Source organism: Garra rufa, chromosome 5 (genome assembly GCF_049309525.1).
Source record: "Garra rufa chromosome 5, GarRuf1.0, whole genome shotgun sequence".
Taxonomy (NCBI): Eukaryota; Metazoa; Chordata; class Actinopteri; order Cypriniformes; family Cyprinidae; genus Garra; species Garra rufa.
Window position 1 is genome coordinate 19,044,613 of NC_133365.1, and position 19,288 is coordinate 19,063,900.

At 35.6% G+C, this 19,288-nt stretch overlaps 1 protein-coding gene across 2 annotated transcripts in view; it reads right to left on the reverse strand.

Annotated features, from left to right (window-relative positions):
• Window positions 1-1,097: 1,097 nt before the first annotated feature.
• The window catches only part of usp2b (ubiquitin specific peptidase 2b), a 46,217-nt gene continuing 28,026 nt past the window's right edge, over window positions 1,098-19,288 (reverse strand). Inside the window, exons 1-12 of one of the 2 annotated variants that reach the window (XM_073841155.1) lie at window positions 14,569-15,047; window positions 8,682-8,732; window positions 7,361-7,484; window positions 7,128-7,239; window positions 6,898-7,008; window positions 6,288-6,352; window positions 6,088-6,191; window positions 5,914-5,991; window positions 4,898-4,976; window positions 4,658-4,765; window positions 4,411-4,531; window positions 1,098-3,101 (exon numbers count right to left, since the gene is read on the reverse strand). In XM_073841155.1, the coding sequence (XP_073697256.1) occupies window positions 3,017-3,101; window positions 4,411-4,531; window positions 4,658-4,765; window positions 4,898-4,976; window positions 5,914-5,991; window positions 6,088-6,191; window positions 6,288-6,352; window positions 6,898-7,008; window positions 7,128-7,239; window positions 7,361-7,484; window positions 8,682-8,732; window positions 14,569-14,727 (1,197 nt within the window). In that variant the 5' untranslated portion in view covers window positions 14,728-15,047 and the 3' untranslated portion in view covers window positions 1,098-3,016. Of the gene's footprint in view, window positions 3,102-4,410; window positions 4,532-4,657; window positions 4,766-4,897; window positions 4,977-5,913; window positions 5,992-6,087; window positions 6,192-6,287; window positions 6,353-6,897; window positions 7,009-7,127; window positions 7,240-7,360; window positions 7,485-8,681; window positions 8,733-14,568; window positions 15,048-19,288 lie in introns of those variants that run through there. The other variant, XM_073841154.1, reaches the window with a different exon arrangement.

Below are 19,288 nucleotides of genomic sequence, written 5' to 3' on the forward strand. Positions count from 1 at the left end.
AATGCACACGCATGTGTCCTTATTTTTGTTTGCTTTGCTCACATAAAGTATAGAGGGTTTGCACTTACATCACAATTTGGTCAGTTACCCGGATGTAAACAACAGTATGGATTGCAGGGGTAATGTACTACTGAATATGTTGTTTTGCTAATTTATGCTCTCTAAACCACGACAAAAACATGTGATAGCTGCTAAATCATATAGAGAAGGACTTAGTAAGCAGGAAAGGGTGCAATATTTTGACAAACTTAAGTTAATAGGAGGTATAGAGACGTACAAGCAGTATTAATTAAGATATTAGTCTAATATTTCACTTACCTGACAGGAAATGATACGAGCAAAATTCTTGCCCTGGAAATCCTATTTCAGTTTGGCCAACCACAAACGCATTTTGTTCCTCACAGTTTTTTGCACTCTTCTCCTTGATTTGTTATAACTTTTGGCAGTCTGTAGTACTCCAAATGTTTTCCCCAGTCCGACTGATTAGTACAGCCTAAAACATCACAATAATTGATCACTTTCAGCAGCAATAATCAGCTAAATACGCTAATTTAATTCAGTTCGCTAGCATTGTTTACATTCAGTGGACGATTGATGACACGTCCTGCAAAACACTCTATTCGCGTAGCTTTACAAAATTACGGTTGAACCACTGATGTCAAATGGACTATTTTAATCATTTTCCTGTTTCTGGGTCTGGGAACATTTCAGTCTATGGAGGGTTTAGAAAGCTCTCTGATTTCATCAGAAATATCTTAATATGTGTTCTGAAGATGACCAAAGGTCTTACGGGTTCTGAACGACATGAGAATGAGTAATTAATTACAGAATTTAATTTTTAAGTGAACTATGCATTTCCTACTAAAAATCCCATTGACCCCAAATAACAAATTTTGTTTTATTTGTTCATGAAAAAATGCACTAGTCATTAGTCATTCTAGAGCTTTCCGTAATCATCTGTACATGAGCAACACAACTTAGTCACTGATAAGCGTTTTTATAAAATAAATTTAATGCTCCATTTCTGAAGCTCTGTAATTCATAATCATCACATACACACATATTGCAATGCACTAATGCAGACAGTTCACAATGACTAATGTAGACATTTGCTTTTATTTATATTTACTTCTTTTAAAAAGCCAAGAGCTCTTGATATGCGGTACACTAGTCACATTTCAGACACAAAATTACCACTCACTTAAAATCTCTCTGTAGAAAAAAACATTGTCTGGTTCAAGCACAATGATAAGCTACATTCACAACATTCACATCATAAATAGAGAAATAATACATAAAGGCGCGCACACACACACACAGACACACACACATACATACATACATACATACATAAACCCTCCTGGTGGCTTCTTATTTATTGAAGACTCATCCCCAAATGAAACTGAATATTGTAGTCCCTGACAGAATGAGAAAAACATATTAAGGCCTCTTTCATATCTGGTATTGCCCCTGGAGGAACAAATTGAGTCAGCAAATGCCTGAAGAGGGAATACTTCATATTGTCCCAGAGATGGACCCTTTTCACAGTTCAGAAGTCATAGTTTGGTATATCTCTATAGAAGTGAATGGAAAATGCATCAACATGTATTTCCATGATGGCATTTCTATAGTCTCAGCCTCAGACGTCACGCCCACGGAACGTTGGCTAAACGTCTGATGCATATGGTACACTTAACTGGAAACACTTCAGGAATGTCGAAGTCGTCATCTGATTAGTTGAATTTGACCGGATTTCCGGGAGTGTCGCATTTATTTTCGGTCTGCCGGGAAACAAAGCGTAGACTGATTTACTCGCGTTTTGCTAAAAGGTGCTTATGCAGACGCCAGTGTTGTTATACACATTTGCACATTTGTTATACTCTTCTTCGTTATCTTTCAATGCTGGTTATTTCAGTGACTGACTTGTTGCACGCCAGTCTGTTGTTGTGGGGGCATTTCCACCCACCGAAACGTGACGCTGAACGAAACGAACTGTGATTGGTTGTTTGACATGTCGATCAAACGGTCTTATGGGCGGGCCTTGGCCAATGAAAGCTGCCATGAATTCCAGACCTTCAGCCGTCAGTCTGAAGGTCTGGCTACGCGAGACTAGCATTTCTATGACTTTCCAAAAGAGGAAAACACATTGAGAGATTAATTACGTTGGTCAGAAGACCTAGATTCATAATGTTATAAACTGTGGAAAAGGGTCCATGCTTTTTCTTTTCGATGTTCAACTCCTGGCCACCAGGGAGCAGTCATACAATCTTCTCTGTAATGGTGAGAGTTTTTGGAAGGGGCACAGTCATGCATTAGCGTAAAACTAAGCCCTTCCCATGTGCATATTCTGTTGAAAATCAGCAAATCAAGCAAAGCGGAGACATATCTCGAAGAAACATCTCTGTTCGAAATAGTAAACAATCCATTGAATAATCCAAGCATCATTTACACAGTTGACCTACGTGGTCCCTCAGCAAGATGACCTCTTATTTAAATTAGTAGTAATTAGCTTGAAATTAAGTAAAACATTGAACTCATGTTAGCAAATTAAATAAAGGATGGGGATTGTTTGAGTCGTGCTGACTGTCTGTAGAGCCGGATAGCTCCGGTTCCACAGTGCATAGAGTCCTACAGTATCAGTCTGGAGACTGACTCGTACACACACAAATACACACGCACACAGTCCTGCTCATTCGAGAGAGGTAGTAGTTCATGTTCCTCTGTCTGGCTTTGTCCGTTTCAGTTTGTTAAATCCATCCTTGGTGCAGCAGCCTCTCTCAAGGGGAGTGATGGATGGAGGAGCCCTTACGGTGAAGCTCAATCTGGGCTTGGATTAAACTTTAATCCCAGGCTTCATTCCACTTTGCAGGCCACGACCATAATCCAGTTCCGGTTTGTGTTTGGCCTTGGTTAAAAGGCCTGGGATAAAGTCCCATGGTCCTTCAAGCATGTAGACCCTGACCAAGATTTAGTTCAACAGCAGCAAAAGGGTTTATTTTATCCGTTTCAATCTTAATCACATGCGCGAGGAGGTCGCACATTCATAGAACAGCACATATGCGTCGCTGCTGCGCACCTGGCTGGATGACATGGGGCTCACCCTGAAATAAAGATAGAAATGAGACGTCAGCTAAACAATGGTTCAGCATCAGCACCTACAAACACGTACATTAACACGTAAGGGAAAACAGCACGGACTACTAAACAATGTATCCTATAACATTGTAAATATACACTACTGTTCAGTTTTGTTAAAGAAATTAACACAATTAATACATTTTATTCAGCAATGATGCATTAAATTGATTAGTGATACTAAAAAATGTATAATGCTACAAAAATGATTATATTTTAAATAAATGCTGATCTTCTGAACTTTTTATTCATCAAAGAAACCTGAAAAAAATCTACTCAGCTGTTTTCAACATAGTAATATTAATGATAATAATAAATGAGCAGCAAATTAGAATATTAGAATGATTTCTGAAGGATCATGTGACTGGAGCAATGATGCTAAACATTCAGCTTTGGAATTACAGGAATAAATGTAATTTTAAAATATATTCAAATAGAAAACAGTTACTTAAAATAGAAAAAAATATATTTTAAAATGTTAATGTTTTTGGTGTACTTTGGATCAAATATATTCAGGCTTGCTGAGCAGAAGAGACTTCTCTTAAAACATTAAAAATCTTTTACCTTTTTTACTCTTTTACTTTTGACTGGTAATATAATATAAAATCAAATCTAATAGCTTCTAAAAATACTTTAATGTCCAACTACTTTTTGGAGCCACTAACTACGTTATAGCTTATAATGCAGTAAACTAAAGCTTAAAGAAATCTGAGAGCTTTCTGACTTTGCATAGACAGCAACACAACTGAAACGTTCAAGACCCAGAAAGGTAGTAAGGGCATTGTTAAAATAGTCCATGTGACATCAGTGGTTCAACCTTAAGTTTATACAGCTACAAGAATGCATTTTGTGCACAAAGAAAACAAAAATTACAATTTTATTCAACAATGTCGTCTCTTCCAAGTCTGTGAGTAGCTGGTGAGCAGAAATTGTCATTATTTTTTGTTTTCTTTGCACACAAAAAGTATCCTTGTAGTTTCAATACATTATTGTTGAACCACTGATGTCACATGAACAATTATAATGATGTCCTTTCTACCTTTCTGGCCCTTGAACGTGTTGTGTTGCTATCTACACAGGGTCAGAAAGCTCTCGGATTTCATCAAAAATATCTTAATATGTGTTCCGAAGATGACCGAAGGTCTTACAGGTTTGGAACGACATGAGGGTGAGTAATTAAAGACAGAATATTCTCTTTAAACAGTAATGCAAACACTACAGATATAATCTTACTCCACAAACTTTTTTGAATAATAATTTGTTATGTCTATTTACCTGGAGTCGTTGTATGTGTACCATTCGCCTGTGCAGGGATTGCGGCAGTATGCTGTGTAATGGCCACCCAGAGATGTTCCAGTGTGATTTGACACAGCATACAGATTATAGACTGCATTTACTGTGACGAGAGAACAGAAAAAAAGAACAGCAATTAAACACAATTATCCTGGAGCTACAGTAAACACCGCATTGCTCAAACTACTGTACAGAATAGAGATGTAATGAATGACGCTGCAGAACTTACCGCTGTTATCAGAGGCAAATTCCCTGAGGTCCAGCTCTTTGAGGGGAAAGTTTACAAAAGTGGAGAGTTTGCTGGTTCTGACTCGACACTCAGAGAAACGCTTCAGATCTGAGATAGTTTGAGAGTCAAGGGCAAATACACACAGCATTTTACCAAATTAATTATATTACACATTTAATTGATCAATACACAATGGTAAATTAGATTCTTTGGATGACAGATTTGTTTCAAAAAGGATACGAAGCACCAAGATTTTAGGAAATTTCTGAATGGTGAATTTTTTCGTGCATTTCCGTCTGGTTTTACATCTGTAGCATGTCTACATGAAAAAAAGAGAAGCAGTTAGTAAATGTCTAAACATTATATTATTATTTATAGAGAGATAGATAGGTCATAAGTTTACATACACATTGCAGAATCAGCAAAATGTTAATTATTTTACCAAAATAAGAGGGATCAAACAAAATGCATGTTATTTTTTTATTTAGTTCTGACCTGCATATAGTCCACAAGATAAAATAATAGTTTAATTTATAAAAATTACCCCATTCAAAAGTTTACACAAGGTTCAAATGCTCACCGATGCTCCAGAAAGAAAAAACAATGCATTAAGAGCTGGGGGTGTAAACTTTTGAACAGAATGAAGACGTGTACATTTTCCGTATTTTGCCTAAATATCATATTCTTTTTCATTTAGTACTGCCCTTCAGAAGCTACAGAAGATACCCCCCCAGCTCTTAATGCATTTTCTTTCCTTCTGGAGCATCAGTGTTTGAATCTTCTGTAATAGTTGCGTATGAGTCCATCAGTTGTCCTCAGTGTGAAGATGGATCTCAAAATCATACAGTCAATGTTGAAAAGGCTTCAAATACACAAAAATGCTGAAAAAACAAAGAATTTGTGGGACCTGAAGGATTTTTCTAAAGAACAGCAGGATAAACAAGGGACTTATAAACAAATATCACTAAACAAAAAACAGCTGTGGATTATTCAGGTAACAACAACACAGTATTAAGAATCAAGTGTATGTAAACTTTTGAACGGGGTAATTTTTATAAATTCAACTATTATTTTCTCTTGTGGACCATATGTAAATGCATTTTATGTAAAAAAAAAATTATCCAGGTGAATACTAAATTAAAAATAACATGCATTATGTATGATCCCTCTTATTTTGCTAAAATAATTAACAGTTTGCAGATTCTGCAAGGTGTATATACACTTTTGGCCTCAACTGTACTTTATACTTTACTTACTGGTCTTTCATTCCCATCTAGTACATCTTCCTTGGTGAAAAGTCGAAGGCAATCCATCAAACTCACTTCTCCAGAATTCTGAGGGGGAAAAAAAAACAAAAAAACAAGGACATTAATACAATGTTATTATGTCAATGATAATACATATTTGAGTATTTCGGTCTTCATATTAACCTTAGCGATAGGCAGGGACAGATCCCAGAATGGATCAAACACAGTCGAGCAGAAGCCACACTCGCTGCACGTCAGAGAGCTTTTCAGCTGACCAACAAACAGATCTGTGAAAGACAAATAAACATTAGCACTTTATAACACACACACACACACACACAGAGCGAGCCTGTAGCTTGTGTTATTATAGCAGGTCAACTCACCGACTACTTTGCTGTCCTCACTCTCCAGGTACTTGTTCCACATTCTCTTGCCTTTTTCGTCGTCCCTGTAGATAAAACACACTTAATTTAGGACCCCAGACAGACTGCTTGCTATTAATGTCAGACTGCAACAGTTCAACCGCACACTACAGGTGATTCATCTGTTACATCAATCACCACATAATATTTTCGGTATTGAAGGAAATAAGCATTTCTGGATATTTAGAATATTTTGGAAAGAAGTCTCTTATGCTCAGTTGCATTTTTGATTCAAAATACAGTAAAAAATACTGTGAAATATTGCATTTACAAATAAGGGATTTTATTTTAATATATTTTAAAATGTAATTTATTCCCGTGATGCAAAGAAATCATTCTAATATGCTGATTTGGTGCTCAGGATTATTATTATCAGGGTTGAAAACTATTGTTCTGCTCAATATTTGTATTAAAAAATACTTTCAGGATACTTTGATGAATAGAAAGTTCAAAAGAATATTATTTATTTGAAACAGTCTTTACTGTCACTTTTGATCAGTTTAATGCATCCTTGCTAAATGAAAGTAATCATTTATTTTATAAAAGAAAGAAATTTGAGGTTTTTACTTACGAGAGGTGATCAAAGTCCTCCAGGGGGGATCTGGGTTTCACTGTCACTCTGTTTACTTCATTATGAAGCCCGTCCAGCAAAAACCTCAAGAACTCCTGAGCATCCTGCTGACTGGAGGACAGAACAGAGAAGTTCATTTTTAAAAGTGATTTTCAGCTCAAAACTCCATAAAATACAGGTAAAATATGAGTCTGCATGAGAGAAAAGCTTTTACTGTAGCCGTAACTTACTTGTAACCAACAAATCGAGGGGCATATTTCTGAATCTGCATTTTGAAGTCAGAAGGGCTGATGGCCTCACTGCTAGCTGATGTCCAAAGAGTCTGAGTGAGCTTGGCAAACTCTGAAAGCAGAAAAATACTCACATTTAGAGGCATATGACTAAGACGCAGGACCCAAAGGCTGTCTGATATGTATGATAAAATGAATGCTCTACTGTATGAACTGGTGAACGTGTCTCTTACCCTCCATCAGCGCTGCTTTGGCCCTGCAGTTGTTGTTGAGGTCAGTGCGGTGCGTGTTACGCAGACAGTAGTCCCTCAGGTCATGAGTGTTGCTCAGACACTGCAGAATGGAGTTCATGAAACACTGCAGAGAAACATTTGAAAAAGGGAGAATGAGATGATTACTCAGCATACACAGACTGCAGTCCTCTGAGACAGATGTAGCAACAGATCTTGACTTCTGTATTGTGACGTACATCCAAATTTTAACAGATATTTTTTATTTCTACATTTCAATTTAAAATTTAAGAAAAAGATTTGAATTTAAAGGAAAACTTCTTCATTTTCAAAAGTATGCTTTGACATGCACTACCAGTCAAAACTATTTCTGTTTTTACTGTAATTGCGATTATATGTTAATAAAATATATGTTAAACAAATAAACTAATATAATTCAAATAAAATTAATTAATATAATATACACTACCAGTCAAAAGATTTTTAATGTTTTTTAAAGCTGCATTTATTATTTATTATTACTATCTATCTAAAATAACTGTTTTTTATTTGAATATATTTTAAAATGTAATTTATTCTTGTGATTTCAAAGCTGAATTTTAGCATCATTGCTCCAGTCACATGATCCTTCAGAAATCATTCTAATATTCTGATTTGCTGCTCAAAAAACATTTATTATTATAATGTTAAAAACAACTAAGTAGATTTTTTTTAGGTTTCTTGATGAATAGAAAGTTTAGAAGAACAGCATTCATCTAAAATAGAAAATAGATAATCTTTTGTAACATTATAAATGTCTTTATCATCACTTTTGATCAATTTAAAGCACACTTGCTAAATAAAAGTATTAATTTCTATAATTACTTTCCTAGCTTTTGAATGGCATAGTGAATAATGTTACAAAAGCTTTCAGATAAATGCTGTTTTTTTTATCTTTCTATTCATCAAAGTACTCAACTGTTTTTAAAAAGTAATAATAAAAATAATATATATATTTATTTCCTTGAACAGCAAATCAGCATATTAGATGATTTTATTAAGGATCATGTGACACTAAAGACTGGAGTAATGATGCTGAAAATTCAGCTTTGATCCCAGGAACAAATTACATTTTAAAATATATTCAAACAGAAAGCAGTTATTTTAAATAGTAAAAATACTTCACCATATCACTAGTTTGCTGTGTTTCGGAACAAATAAATGCAGGCTTGGTGAGCAGATGAGAATTCTTTACAAACATTAAAAACTTTTGACTGGTAGTGTAGTATATTGTAGTATATTGACAGAATTTTCATTGTGTTTGAACTATAAATAGCATACTCACAGTATTTCCCAGATTCCTGAGGCCCACCAGACCCTGAGCGTTCTTTGAGTTCTGTAAAAAAAGAAAGGGAAGAAATAGAGTGAAAGGATTAGTGAGATTTCTTTAAATCCAATGACACTTGAGCGTTTTACCAAAAAAGTGTTTTAATAAATTCAAATATGACTAATGCACATGACTCACATAGGCCACATCATTTGTCTGTCATCGAAACTGCATGTTTAAGTAGGGAGTTACTAGAAACTTGGATTTTCACAAAAATGTTTATAATGATATACAATTACATAAAAAGCATCCTGTCCATGTATGTGTTGTATAAGCACATATATTCAGTATATTACGAGCTGACCAAAGTGTTCTCTCTGAGCTATTAAATGGCACGTTAGCAGATTTAGACAGAGACCCCTGCTGTTGAAGACTTGACGCAAACAAATGATGCCCATCTGCCGCACCACAACAAAAACAATTATAAGCAATTTATTCAACTAGGGATGAACCATCAGTCAGGTTTACTCATATAGAGATTTATGAAAATCTAGCATTTCTCCAAATTTAGACAGCTGGGAATGATGATGGTGATGATTTCACACGTTTGACATAAGTCAGCCTGTTGACCATGACATAACACGGATCGCTCCGGAGAACATGAACAATGCGTCAGAGGTTTCTCACGAATCTCACGAAAGAAACTGACACACTCAGAATCAGTGATATCAAGGCCTGGAATAGCGGTGCTCATGTGCGTCATTCACTGATTGCAGTGTTAACTGTGTGATTTTACAATGGTGTCAGTGATGCTCGGCAGAACTCAGTGAAGTTGCAAATAGCCCCTCGGGCAGGCGATTTTAAAGTCTGTGAGTGTTTGGAATTTCAAACTTATTAATATATCAATTTAAAACATATAAAAAAAAAACTAAACTTAAAAACTTTAAAAAAATTGACCTTGGCAACTAACTAAATTAAAGCTAAACTTAAACTATAAAATGACTAGAAAGTATATATAAAAATATATAAATACAAAAACGTCATTTAAAATATTAACAAACATAACAAAGATATAATAGCATATAAAATAAAAACACTTAAACTATAAACTAAACATTACAAATAACTGCTTGAAAATGTCAAAAACAAACAATTTTGGTATTGGTATGCACTCTACAGATGAGTCACATGGACAGCATGTGATATTAGTGATACAACATGTTGAGTATGTCACAAATTGTACACTAATGACGCTATTTATGGTCGTTTCATATCTTAAAGGTCAATAACAATTCATACACACATTCACACCCCACACATGCAGAGGAATGTCATACGTCTGTCAAAAAGATTTGATATTTTTATCTTATTTTGTATAATATGTTGTCGTTCTAGGACACAATATGATTTTTAGTACTATTTGCGCAATGTTGTTATCATGTTTTTTTTATTTTTTTTCATGGACAAACACTACCAGTCAAAAGTTTTTGAACAGTAAGATTTTTAATGTTTTTTAAAGAAGTCTCTTCTGCTCTCCAAGCCTGCATTTATTTGATCCAAAGTACAGCAAAAACAGCTAAATTTTGAAATATTTTTACGATTTAAAATAACTGTTTTCTATTTGAATAAATTTTAAAATCGAATTTATTCCTGTGATTTCAAAACTGAATCTTTAGCATCATTAATCTAGTCTTCAATGTAACACGATCCTTCAGAAATCATTCTAACATGCTGATTTGCTGCTCAAAAACAGTTATTTTTATTATTATTATGTTGAGAACAGCTGAGTAGAATTATTTCAGGTTTCTTTGATGAATAGAAAGTTCAGTATTTTTTGTAAGTACAAATTTTTTGTAACATTATAAATGTCTTAATCATCACTTTTGATCAATTTAAAGCATCCTTGCTAAATAAAATTCTTCCTTCCCAAAAGGAATTATACTGACTCCAAGCTTTTGAATGGTATAGTGTTTAATGTTACAAAAGCTTTTATTTCAGATAAATGCTGATCTTCGAATCTTTCTATTCAGCAAAGAATCCTGAAAAAATATACTCAACTGTTTTAAATATTGATAATAATAAATATTTCTCAAATCAGCATATTAGAATGATTTCTGAAGGATCACGTGACACTGAAGACTGGAGTACTGATGCTAAAAATTCAGCTTTGAAATCACAGGAATAAATTACATTTTAAAAAATACTCTAATATTTTAAAATATTACTTTTTGCAGTGCTTTGGATCAAATAAATGCAGGCTTGGTGAGCAGAAGAGACTTCTGATATTAAAAAAATATTACAAATCTTACTGTTCAAAAACTTTTGGCTGGTAGAGTACATAGAGTGTATACCATAGTATTCTTTGAAGTAACATGCAAATGCATTGGTAATGTTTTTGTATGGGGCTGATCAGATTACACTTCAATTAAAAGTAATGAAGTGCACCAATCAAACACCTTCTATTAGCACCTCTGAGACTAGATGCATCAGGTTCAAACATGTTCAGCTGTGAGTTATCCTGAGAGTTTTTCTGTTATTCATATATTCTTCCAAACATCTGATGAGATTTTTCTTCCCCAAAGAAGATGAGAGAGGTGGAACAGATGGTCCAAGGCCTCGCTCCGCTGCTACCTCTGCTGAGCCGCTCTCTGGCTTTCACACCCAGCTCTTGAACCAAACAGACTGGTATGACAACAGCCAGCACCCAGCAGCAGCCATGGGTACGGCAAGCGTGGGGAGTTCTGCCTCAAAAGCGATTGGGTAACAAGAGGACAGCAGGATCTCACACTGGCTGTCTCTTCAAAGATCTTCAGAGAGCCGTGATCTAATTGGCTGGCGCGAGTTGAAAGCGAGCGAGTAAGAACACTGTGTCCTGACCTTAGTTTCTGGAAGCCATGGCTGTCACCAGCGTAAGAACTCTATGTGCTCTGCTGCCAAAAGACTGGTCACATGAGACACAGGCATTTTATTCAAGAAGACCTCTAAGACTCGGCTCTTTTATACCTTCACCATCTTCCATTTGTGTCCTTGATTATTTTAGACACATTTGTAAACTCTTCAGAGCAGCTGAAATTTGTTCTATATTTCAGTACATCCACTGTTCTAAAATAAAGGATACATTTGGGACACCTGAAAGGAACTGTCTGATCAGAAATGGGACATTCGGTCGGAGTAACTCAACCATCAGTGTTGATGATAAGCCACGCAAGTTTCTTACGCTGTTATCTCAACAATGATTGACAATCTCGATGGGCGGGATATAGAGATTTTGTGCAAGGTCACAAGCATGCAAAGAACAGGACCTTTAGCGATTCTTGGAATGTAATCGCATAGACATACCGATAAGATTTCCTTCAGAAAGGCACTGCTGACTTAGGAGTACATTTGTTCCTGAATATTATGCAATGTGATGCTCTGATTGTTTCTTTGTTGCATAACAAACACTGGTTACACTTGGAAATGTGGTTATCAACCACTCCAATAATTGATGTTATGCCTCCTGAACTGCAAATAGGGGCAGCGTTCACATCATTAAAAGCCACATAACCATTTCAGATGGATTCTAATGAATTATTTATGTTGTGTAAATCTAGCTGCCAATAACAGTTTCTTTTCCTGTATTCTCTTATAGTCGTTCTTCTTTCTGAGACTGGTCGGAAATTGCGAGAGTCGTCATTATATGTTTATGAAACAAATCATATACACAACCAGTCGAAAGTTTTTGAACAGTAAGATATTGAATGTTTTTTAAATAAGTATCTTCTGCTCACCAAGCCTGCATTTATTTGATCTAAAGTACAGCAAAAACTGTATAATTTTGAAATATTTTTACTATTTAAAATAACTACTTTCTATTTCAATATATTTTAAAATGTCATTTATTCCTGTGATTTCAAAGCTGAATTTTAGCATTATTACTCCAGTCACATGTTCTTTCAGAAATCATTCTAATGTTCTGATTTGCTGCTCAAAAAACATTTATTAATTTATTATTATGTTGTCTTTATCATCACTTTTGATCAATTTATCCTCCTATAATGTTACAAAAGTTTTTACTTCAGATAAATGCTGATCTTTGGATCTTTCTATTTATCAAAAAATTGTACTCAGCTGTTTTAAATATTGATGATAAGAATAATAATAATAATAAATGCTTCTTGAACAGCAAATCAGCATGTTAGAATGATTTCTGAAGGATCATGTGACATTGAAGACTTGAGTAACGATGCTAAAAATTTAGCATTGCATCAAAGGAATAAACTACATTTTAAAACATATTAAAATAGAAAACAGTTATTTTAAATAGTAAAAATATTTCAGAATTGTACGGTTTTGCTGTATTTTGGATCAAAGAAATGCAAGCTTGGTAAGCACATAATACTTTAGAAAAACAAAAAATCTTACTGTTCAAAAACTTTTGACTGGTAGTGTATAAATAAAATAATTGCTGTTTATATAATTGCTTTATTTCCAAGTTTCCTTCTAACCAACTTTTAAGAGTATGTAAATTTCAAGGTTACTTTGGAATAGTATTTTTATTTTGAAAAACTAAATAATACATTTATCGTAGGCCTATTTTACATCCAGCAGTACTCTAATATTGCTAAAAGCTTAAAAAAAGGTAAATACATAATATGTAATGACATTGTTACTCATAAAAATATATAGCTGTCATTCTAATTTAAAAAGGGGTCAGCATATTTGAGGGTCATTGGTATTCATGTTTAATGTATAAAATATAGTTCAGGTTTAAGAGTCATCTTACTCTGAATGTAAAGTTCAGCACAAATTTGTCACAGAAAATCAACAGTCATCCTAACAATTTGCCTTTCTGGGCTAAATTTGGCCCAAAGGTAAAATGAAAGTGCAACCACCAAACACTGGACAGAGAGAAGTGGTGGTCATTCTGTATCCTGAACTACATCATAGATGATTCAGTATCGTTTTAATTTACGTTCTAATTAACGCTGCTTAATGGTACCCTGGCTTCTCAATGAGTAATGCACTGCCTACTCAGCGCGACGCAACAGCTGCGCAGGTAGATGGCGTCAATCGCTTAATGTAAAGCCAGCGGCTTTAAACGCATCCAAACGATGCTCTGTGTTACGTAACAACCCTTCCCACGAACGTTTACATGTTTTATGTATCACAGGCTGTAATACCGACGCGAAAAACGTAAAGTTTCTATTACGAAGCAGTATTACGAGTTTGTAAACACGTTGAAGTAAAAGCTGACGCTGGTTATTTGGCAAGGTCAGAGACAGCAGCATCTGAACATGCGATTCTGTTTGGAGGTCTGGGCAGAGGTTGGGATGATTCCTACTTCAAATGCTACTACTTTTCCATATAGTGTCTAAAACCCTACTGAATTAATGAACGTAACTTTTATTTCAGAAGATACTCGAGGTTTATTCATTCCAGTTGCAACTGTTGCATGTCTCACTTTTATCTCATATCTCCATCATCTAGTGTTTCTCAACTCAGCACTGCACATTTATTTCTTAACTCATCTCAATCAAACTATATCATTAATTGAGGTTTCTAAATTAAAACAGCTATGTTTGTATCCCCTACCATATCAAAAACAAATCAATATTGTGAGCTTTCTAGCAACTTCCAAGTTCAACATAACCAAGCAACATTTATTTTGTGTGGCGTATTGATTTTCATGGGTCAGAGATGAAAATCAAAGAGGCAAATCAGAGCTGGACCTGAATCACAGCTGGTTTATCTGCTTCCTAAACTACTGACAAAACATTTGACGGGTTAAGCAATAGTCTGCATGACTACAAAGCAATGAAGCGTGCAAGTGCTGTAGTTACACTACATTAAGTGTTCATATTTCTATTTTAAACGCATTATTGCACATAAAGTGGAGATAACTTGAGCTGTGAGTTAGGCTTACCTTAGCCTGGTTAATGAGAAGCCCCACAAATGTGGACACCAGCATAGAGCGCGACATCGTCGGACTTTTTCTGCGCATATCCTGCTTGATGAAGGGGAAAGCTGACGCCGGCGGCTCCTCTGGGACAGTGACCGTGTACGACTGTCGTAGACTCGGCATTATGACTGGAGAAAACTAGCGGAATATGCGGTCTGAATGTGACACCACAGCCACGGTATTCCTGCGTATCAGTAAAGATCCTCTCTTAATGCAGTCCCTTATTGTATTCCTCAGGTGATATTCTTGCCGTACACTATGCTCAGTCTATGTCCTTGGGCTCACGGGATCTGAACATTCACGAATAATGCGGACGGATCGCGCAGGTTGCATGCAATAAATAAAGCAATAGATAAAAAAAGACAGCGACTCGCGTTTAAATGCCCCCTATAGCGGTTCGTTCGGTATTGAGCCGGCTGGAGCCCGGGCGCGCTACCGCTGAGCGTCGGATATCAGCAGAGGAATAATGGAAAAGTCCGTGTGCTGTTTGCTTTTACTCGGGCGAGCGCACGCCCCCTCGGCACGAGAGATACGTCACCAAACGCCTCATGCTTTCTTGACGTCACCCAGCAGAGGACAAGACCTTCCCATTCATCTGTGACAACAGCACTGGATGCACAAGCAGAGCATGTCTGTGTAACGAAGATGTGTTATTCTGACATTTATATTGATGTAATATTTCACTTGAAACCTGATGTATTATGTAGACCTATTCATACACGGTTATATACAGGAGTTGTCATGTGAAAAAGACCCATTATTATAGTGGTTAATATTATTTTATAGGGGTTAATATCATATTTTATTTATCTTTTCATTGTTTGTGTGACAGCTGAAATATTATCACTAAAAAGGATTCTTAAAGGAGTAGTTCACTTTCAGAACAAAAATTGTCACCCTTGTCATCCAAGATGTTCATGTCTTTCTTTCTTCAGTCATAAGGAAATTATGTTTTTTGAGGAAAACATTTTAGGATTTCTCTCCATATAATGGACTTCTATGGTGTCCCCGAGTTTAAACATCCAAAATGCAGCTTCAAAGGGCTCTAAACGACCACAGCCGAGAAAAGAAGGGTCTTATCTAGCGAAACGATTGGTTATTTTGTAAAAAAAAATTACAATTTCTATACTTTTTAACCTTAAATGCTCATCTTGTCTAGCTCTGTGTGTACTAGAGATTAAAAAGTATATAAATTGTAAATGTTTTTAGAAAATAACCGATTGTTTCGCTAGATAAGACCCTTCTTCCTCGGCTGGGATCGTTTAAACCTTTTGAAGCTGCATTTGAAGCTGCATTTTGGAAGTTCAAACTCGGGGGCACCATAGAAGTCTATTATATGGAGAGAAATCCTGAAATGTTTTCCTCAAAAAACATAATTTCTTTACGACTGAAGAAAGAAAGACATGAACATCTTGGATGACAAGGGGGTGAGTACATCTGTAAATTTTTGTTCTGAAAGTGAACTACTCCTTGAAGTCAGTAAATGGTAATCTCCATTGACACTGATATATCAGTAATATTTTATTAGGGCACCACAGTATTTCACCGTGGTTAAAGGATCTATTGATGGCCCTGAGCAGAGCTATAAAAAATCCTGGTTAGAAATATCCATATGGATTCTGTTAAAAAAAAGTTCTGTTTTATAATTTCTCATAGATTTTTCTACCAGTTCTTCAGACGCTTACATCAGTGTATTGCCAGCTCATAGGCTGAAATGAGACTAATTACAGGCTTTGCAATGTAGGCCATTCCTTTGCACTTTTATAAAGGCTTCCTATTCATGTTATTCTTTAGACGGCCAAGGGGTATAAAGAGTAGAGTCAGATGTTGAAGAAGGAGTCATTCACTGCCCCTAGCCAACAAGAGTGTCTAAAATTATCTTTAAAATTATTATCTTTTGGGGATATTATATTATATTATATTATATTAAATTACAGGATTATATTATATTGCAGAATCTGTAAAATGTTAATTACTTTACCAAAATAAATTTGCATACAAAACGCAAGTTATTTTTTTATTTAGTACTGACCTGAATAAGTTATTTCACATAAAAGATGTTTACATATAGTCCATAAGAGAAAATAATAGTTTTTTTTATTAGTTTTAAAATAATAGTTTTTAAAATGTTTTGAAAATGACTTAATTCAAAAGTTTATATACACTTGATTCTTAATACTGTGTTGTTACCTGAATGATACACAGCTGTTTTTTTTTTTTTTTTTTTCAGTGATAGTTGTTCATGCGACTCTTGTTTGTCCTAAATAGTTAAAATGCCTGCTGTTCTTCAGAAAAATCTTTCAGGTCCCACAACTTCTTTGGTTTTTCAGCATTTTTGTGTATTTGAACCCTTTCCAATAATGACTTTATGATTTTGAGATCCATCTTTTCACACTGAGGATAATTGAAGTATTCATATGCAACTATTACAGAAGGTTCAAACACTCACTGACGCTTTAGAAGTAAACACGATGCATTAAGAGCCAGGGGGTGAAAATTTTTTGAATTTGAAGATCAGGGTAAATTTAGCATTAGCATTTTAGTATTTTTCTGGAAAAATGCGTTTTTAAATGAATAAAATGGAATTTTCTACCTAATATGATGTAATAGAAAGTTTTGTGTCATGTGGTTGGTGTAGCATCATGACTCAATACTGTTACTAATATTACTCTAAATCTATCCTCCAGTGACCCTATTACCTCACCCTAAATTGCTCCACACTAAAAAGCCCAGCAGACCAGTGACCCAGAAGCAGCTGCAGGGCAATTTGTGTGGGAACAACGGCAAAAGCCCTGGTGGTGTTTCTCTAAAACTCTCCTGTGTCTTTTCAGCAGCCTATTATGTAAGCGCCATCTAAAGCATGGCAGAGCTGGCCTATTCTGTGCAAATAATGGCATTCATCTTATGAAACACACTCTGAATCAAGCTTATATAAGAGCTGTTTGAAGCTGTGTGCTGAGCCTTATATTCATGCCAGCCACAATCCACATCATCAGGGATGGACATGCCAAAGCATCGCATTCTCGCTGCCACAACTAACAGATGTGCTTATGTGAGAGAGACACACTCAAAATGAATTAGAGGGGCTGTCTGTTTGGAAGAGATCTGAATAACAGGCCTCTTTATAAACAAACCAGAGTGACACCATGAGCACAAAAGAAGAGTGTGCAGTAACAGTAACAGTAATACAGTAACTCCCTATGACTATTACAGATTCAGGTTTATTCTGTGGGTCAGTCTCATGAAAAGATCTTCACATTTAATTCAAATTTTTTGAAGAAGTTAAAAAATATGATTTGATAAAAATGTATTTTTAAAATCATTAAGATTTTTTTGGATTGTGTTAGGTTTGCAGTTATAAGCATAAATATAGCTGCAATCAGCAATTACCAGGGTTAAAGAACTTTGTTAAAGAAGAAGCTTGTAACCACCTAAATAATTTTTTGGCAAATCCAGATAATTTACCATAGAAATATGATGTTTTTTTAACAGTTGTGACTGTTATAGCGCCAACTGTGGTCTGATCTCCGTAATCTTTACATGCATGTTATAGCTTTCCAAAGGGTACATTTAATTTTTTTTGATAATTATTGACCTAGAGAGTCCAGGTTTATTTTCCAGATTAAGTGAAAAACCCAGGACTAGTTTGCAAAAGTAGATTTTTTACATCTTCTCAATCATTTAACAAATGATTTAATTGCCAGCAGTGGTTCTAGAGCACTGGTCTCAAACTCAATTCCTGGAGGGCCACAGCTCCGCCCACTTTAGCTCAAACCCTAATCAAACAAACCTGATCCTGCTAATCAAGGTCTTCAGGATTACTAGAAACTTCCAAGCAGGTGTGAGTTGGAGTTGGTTGGAGCTAAACTCTGCAGAGCTGCGGCCCTCCAGGAATAGAGTTTGAGACCTCTGTTGTCCGCAAAGTTGTCCGAAATGAGGAGTTCTGTCACATGATACAAATGTGTATCTGTGAAAAACCGTGCAAAGTACAATTGTTTATGCCCTTGCAAAATGCAATATCGCACCTCAGTGGCTGAATTCTTTCAAATTTCTCACAGACCTTTGGGGTCGTAAGTCAAACAGGCTCACCGACTTTCGTCCGATCGGTCTCTGTTAACCTTGTCTAACAGGTGCTCAAACTTCATCTGCCAATGGTGTCCATGTTCTTTTGAAATACACAAATGTCCTTATAGACACTTGTGGCACTTTGGACCAAGACTTTAATGTTGATAGGACAAATGGTTGCGTAGGTATAGCCATTTTTTATTTTTCCCCCTCTTATAGCGCCACTAAGTGGCCAAGCTCTGCGATTTTTGTCCTGTGACCTTAGATTGAGCTCTTACATATATGTTTTGAGTTTGGCGAAGATATCTCATTCCGTTCAAGTTATGGGCATTTTACTAAAAGTGGCCCTGCCCCTTTAAAATGCTTTGGTGTCCATTTGTGACTGTGATTTAAAAGTTCGACTATTTTTAATAATTATCAATATTCGCTCTCCAGAGAATAGTTCTGCACTGGTTTGGCTCCGATCGGGCAAAAAACCTAGAACCAGTTCGCAAAAGTATGTTTTGCAAAAAATCCAAAATACCCCCAAATTTCGTTGGACTCACAATCGAATCTGAGACATGCTTTTTGTCCAGCCATCCCTCCAAGTTTGAAGTCTCTACGACTTTCGTTTGGTCTT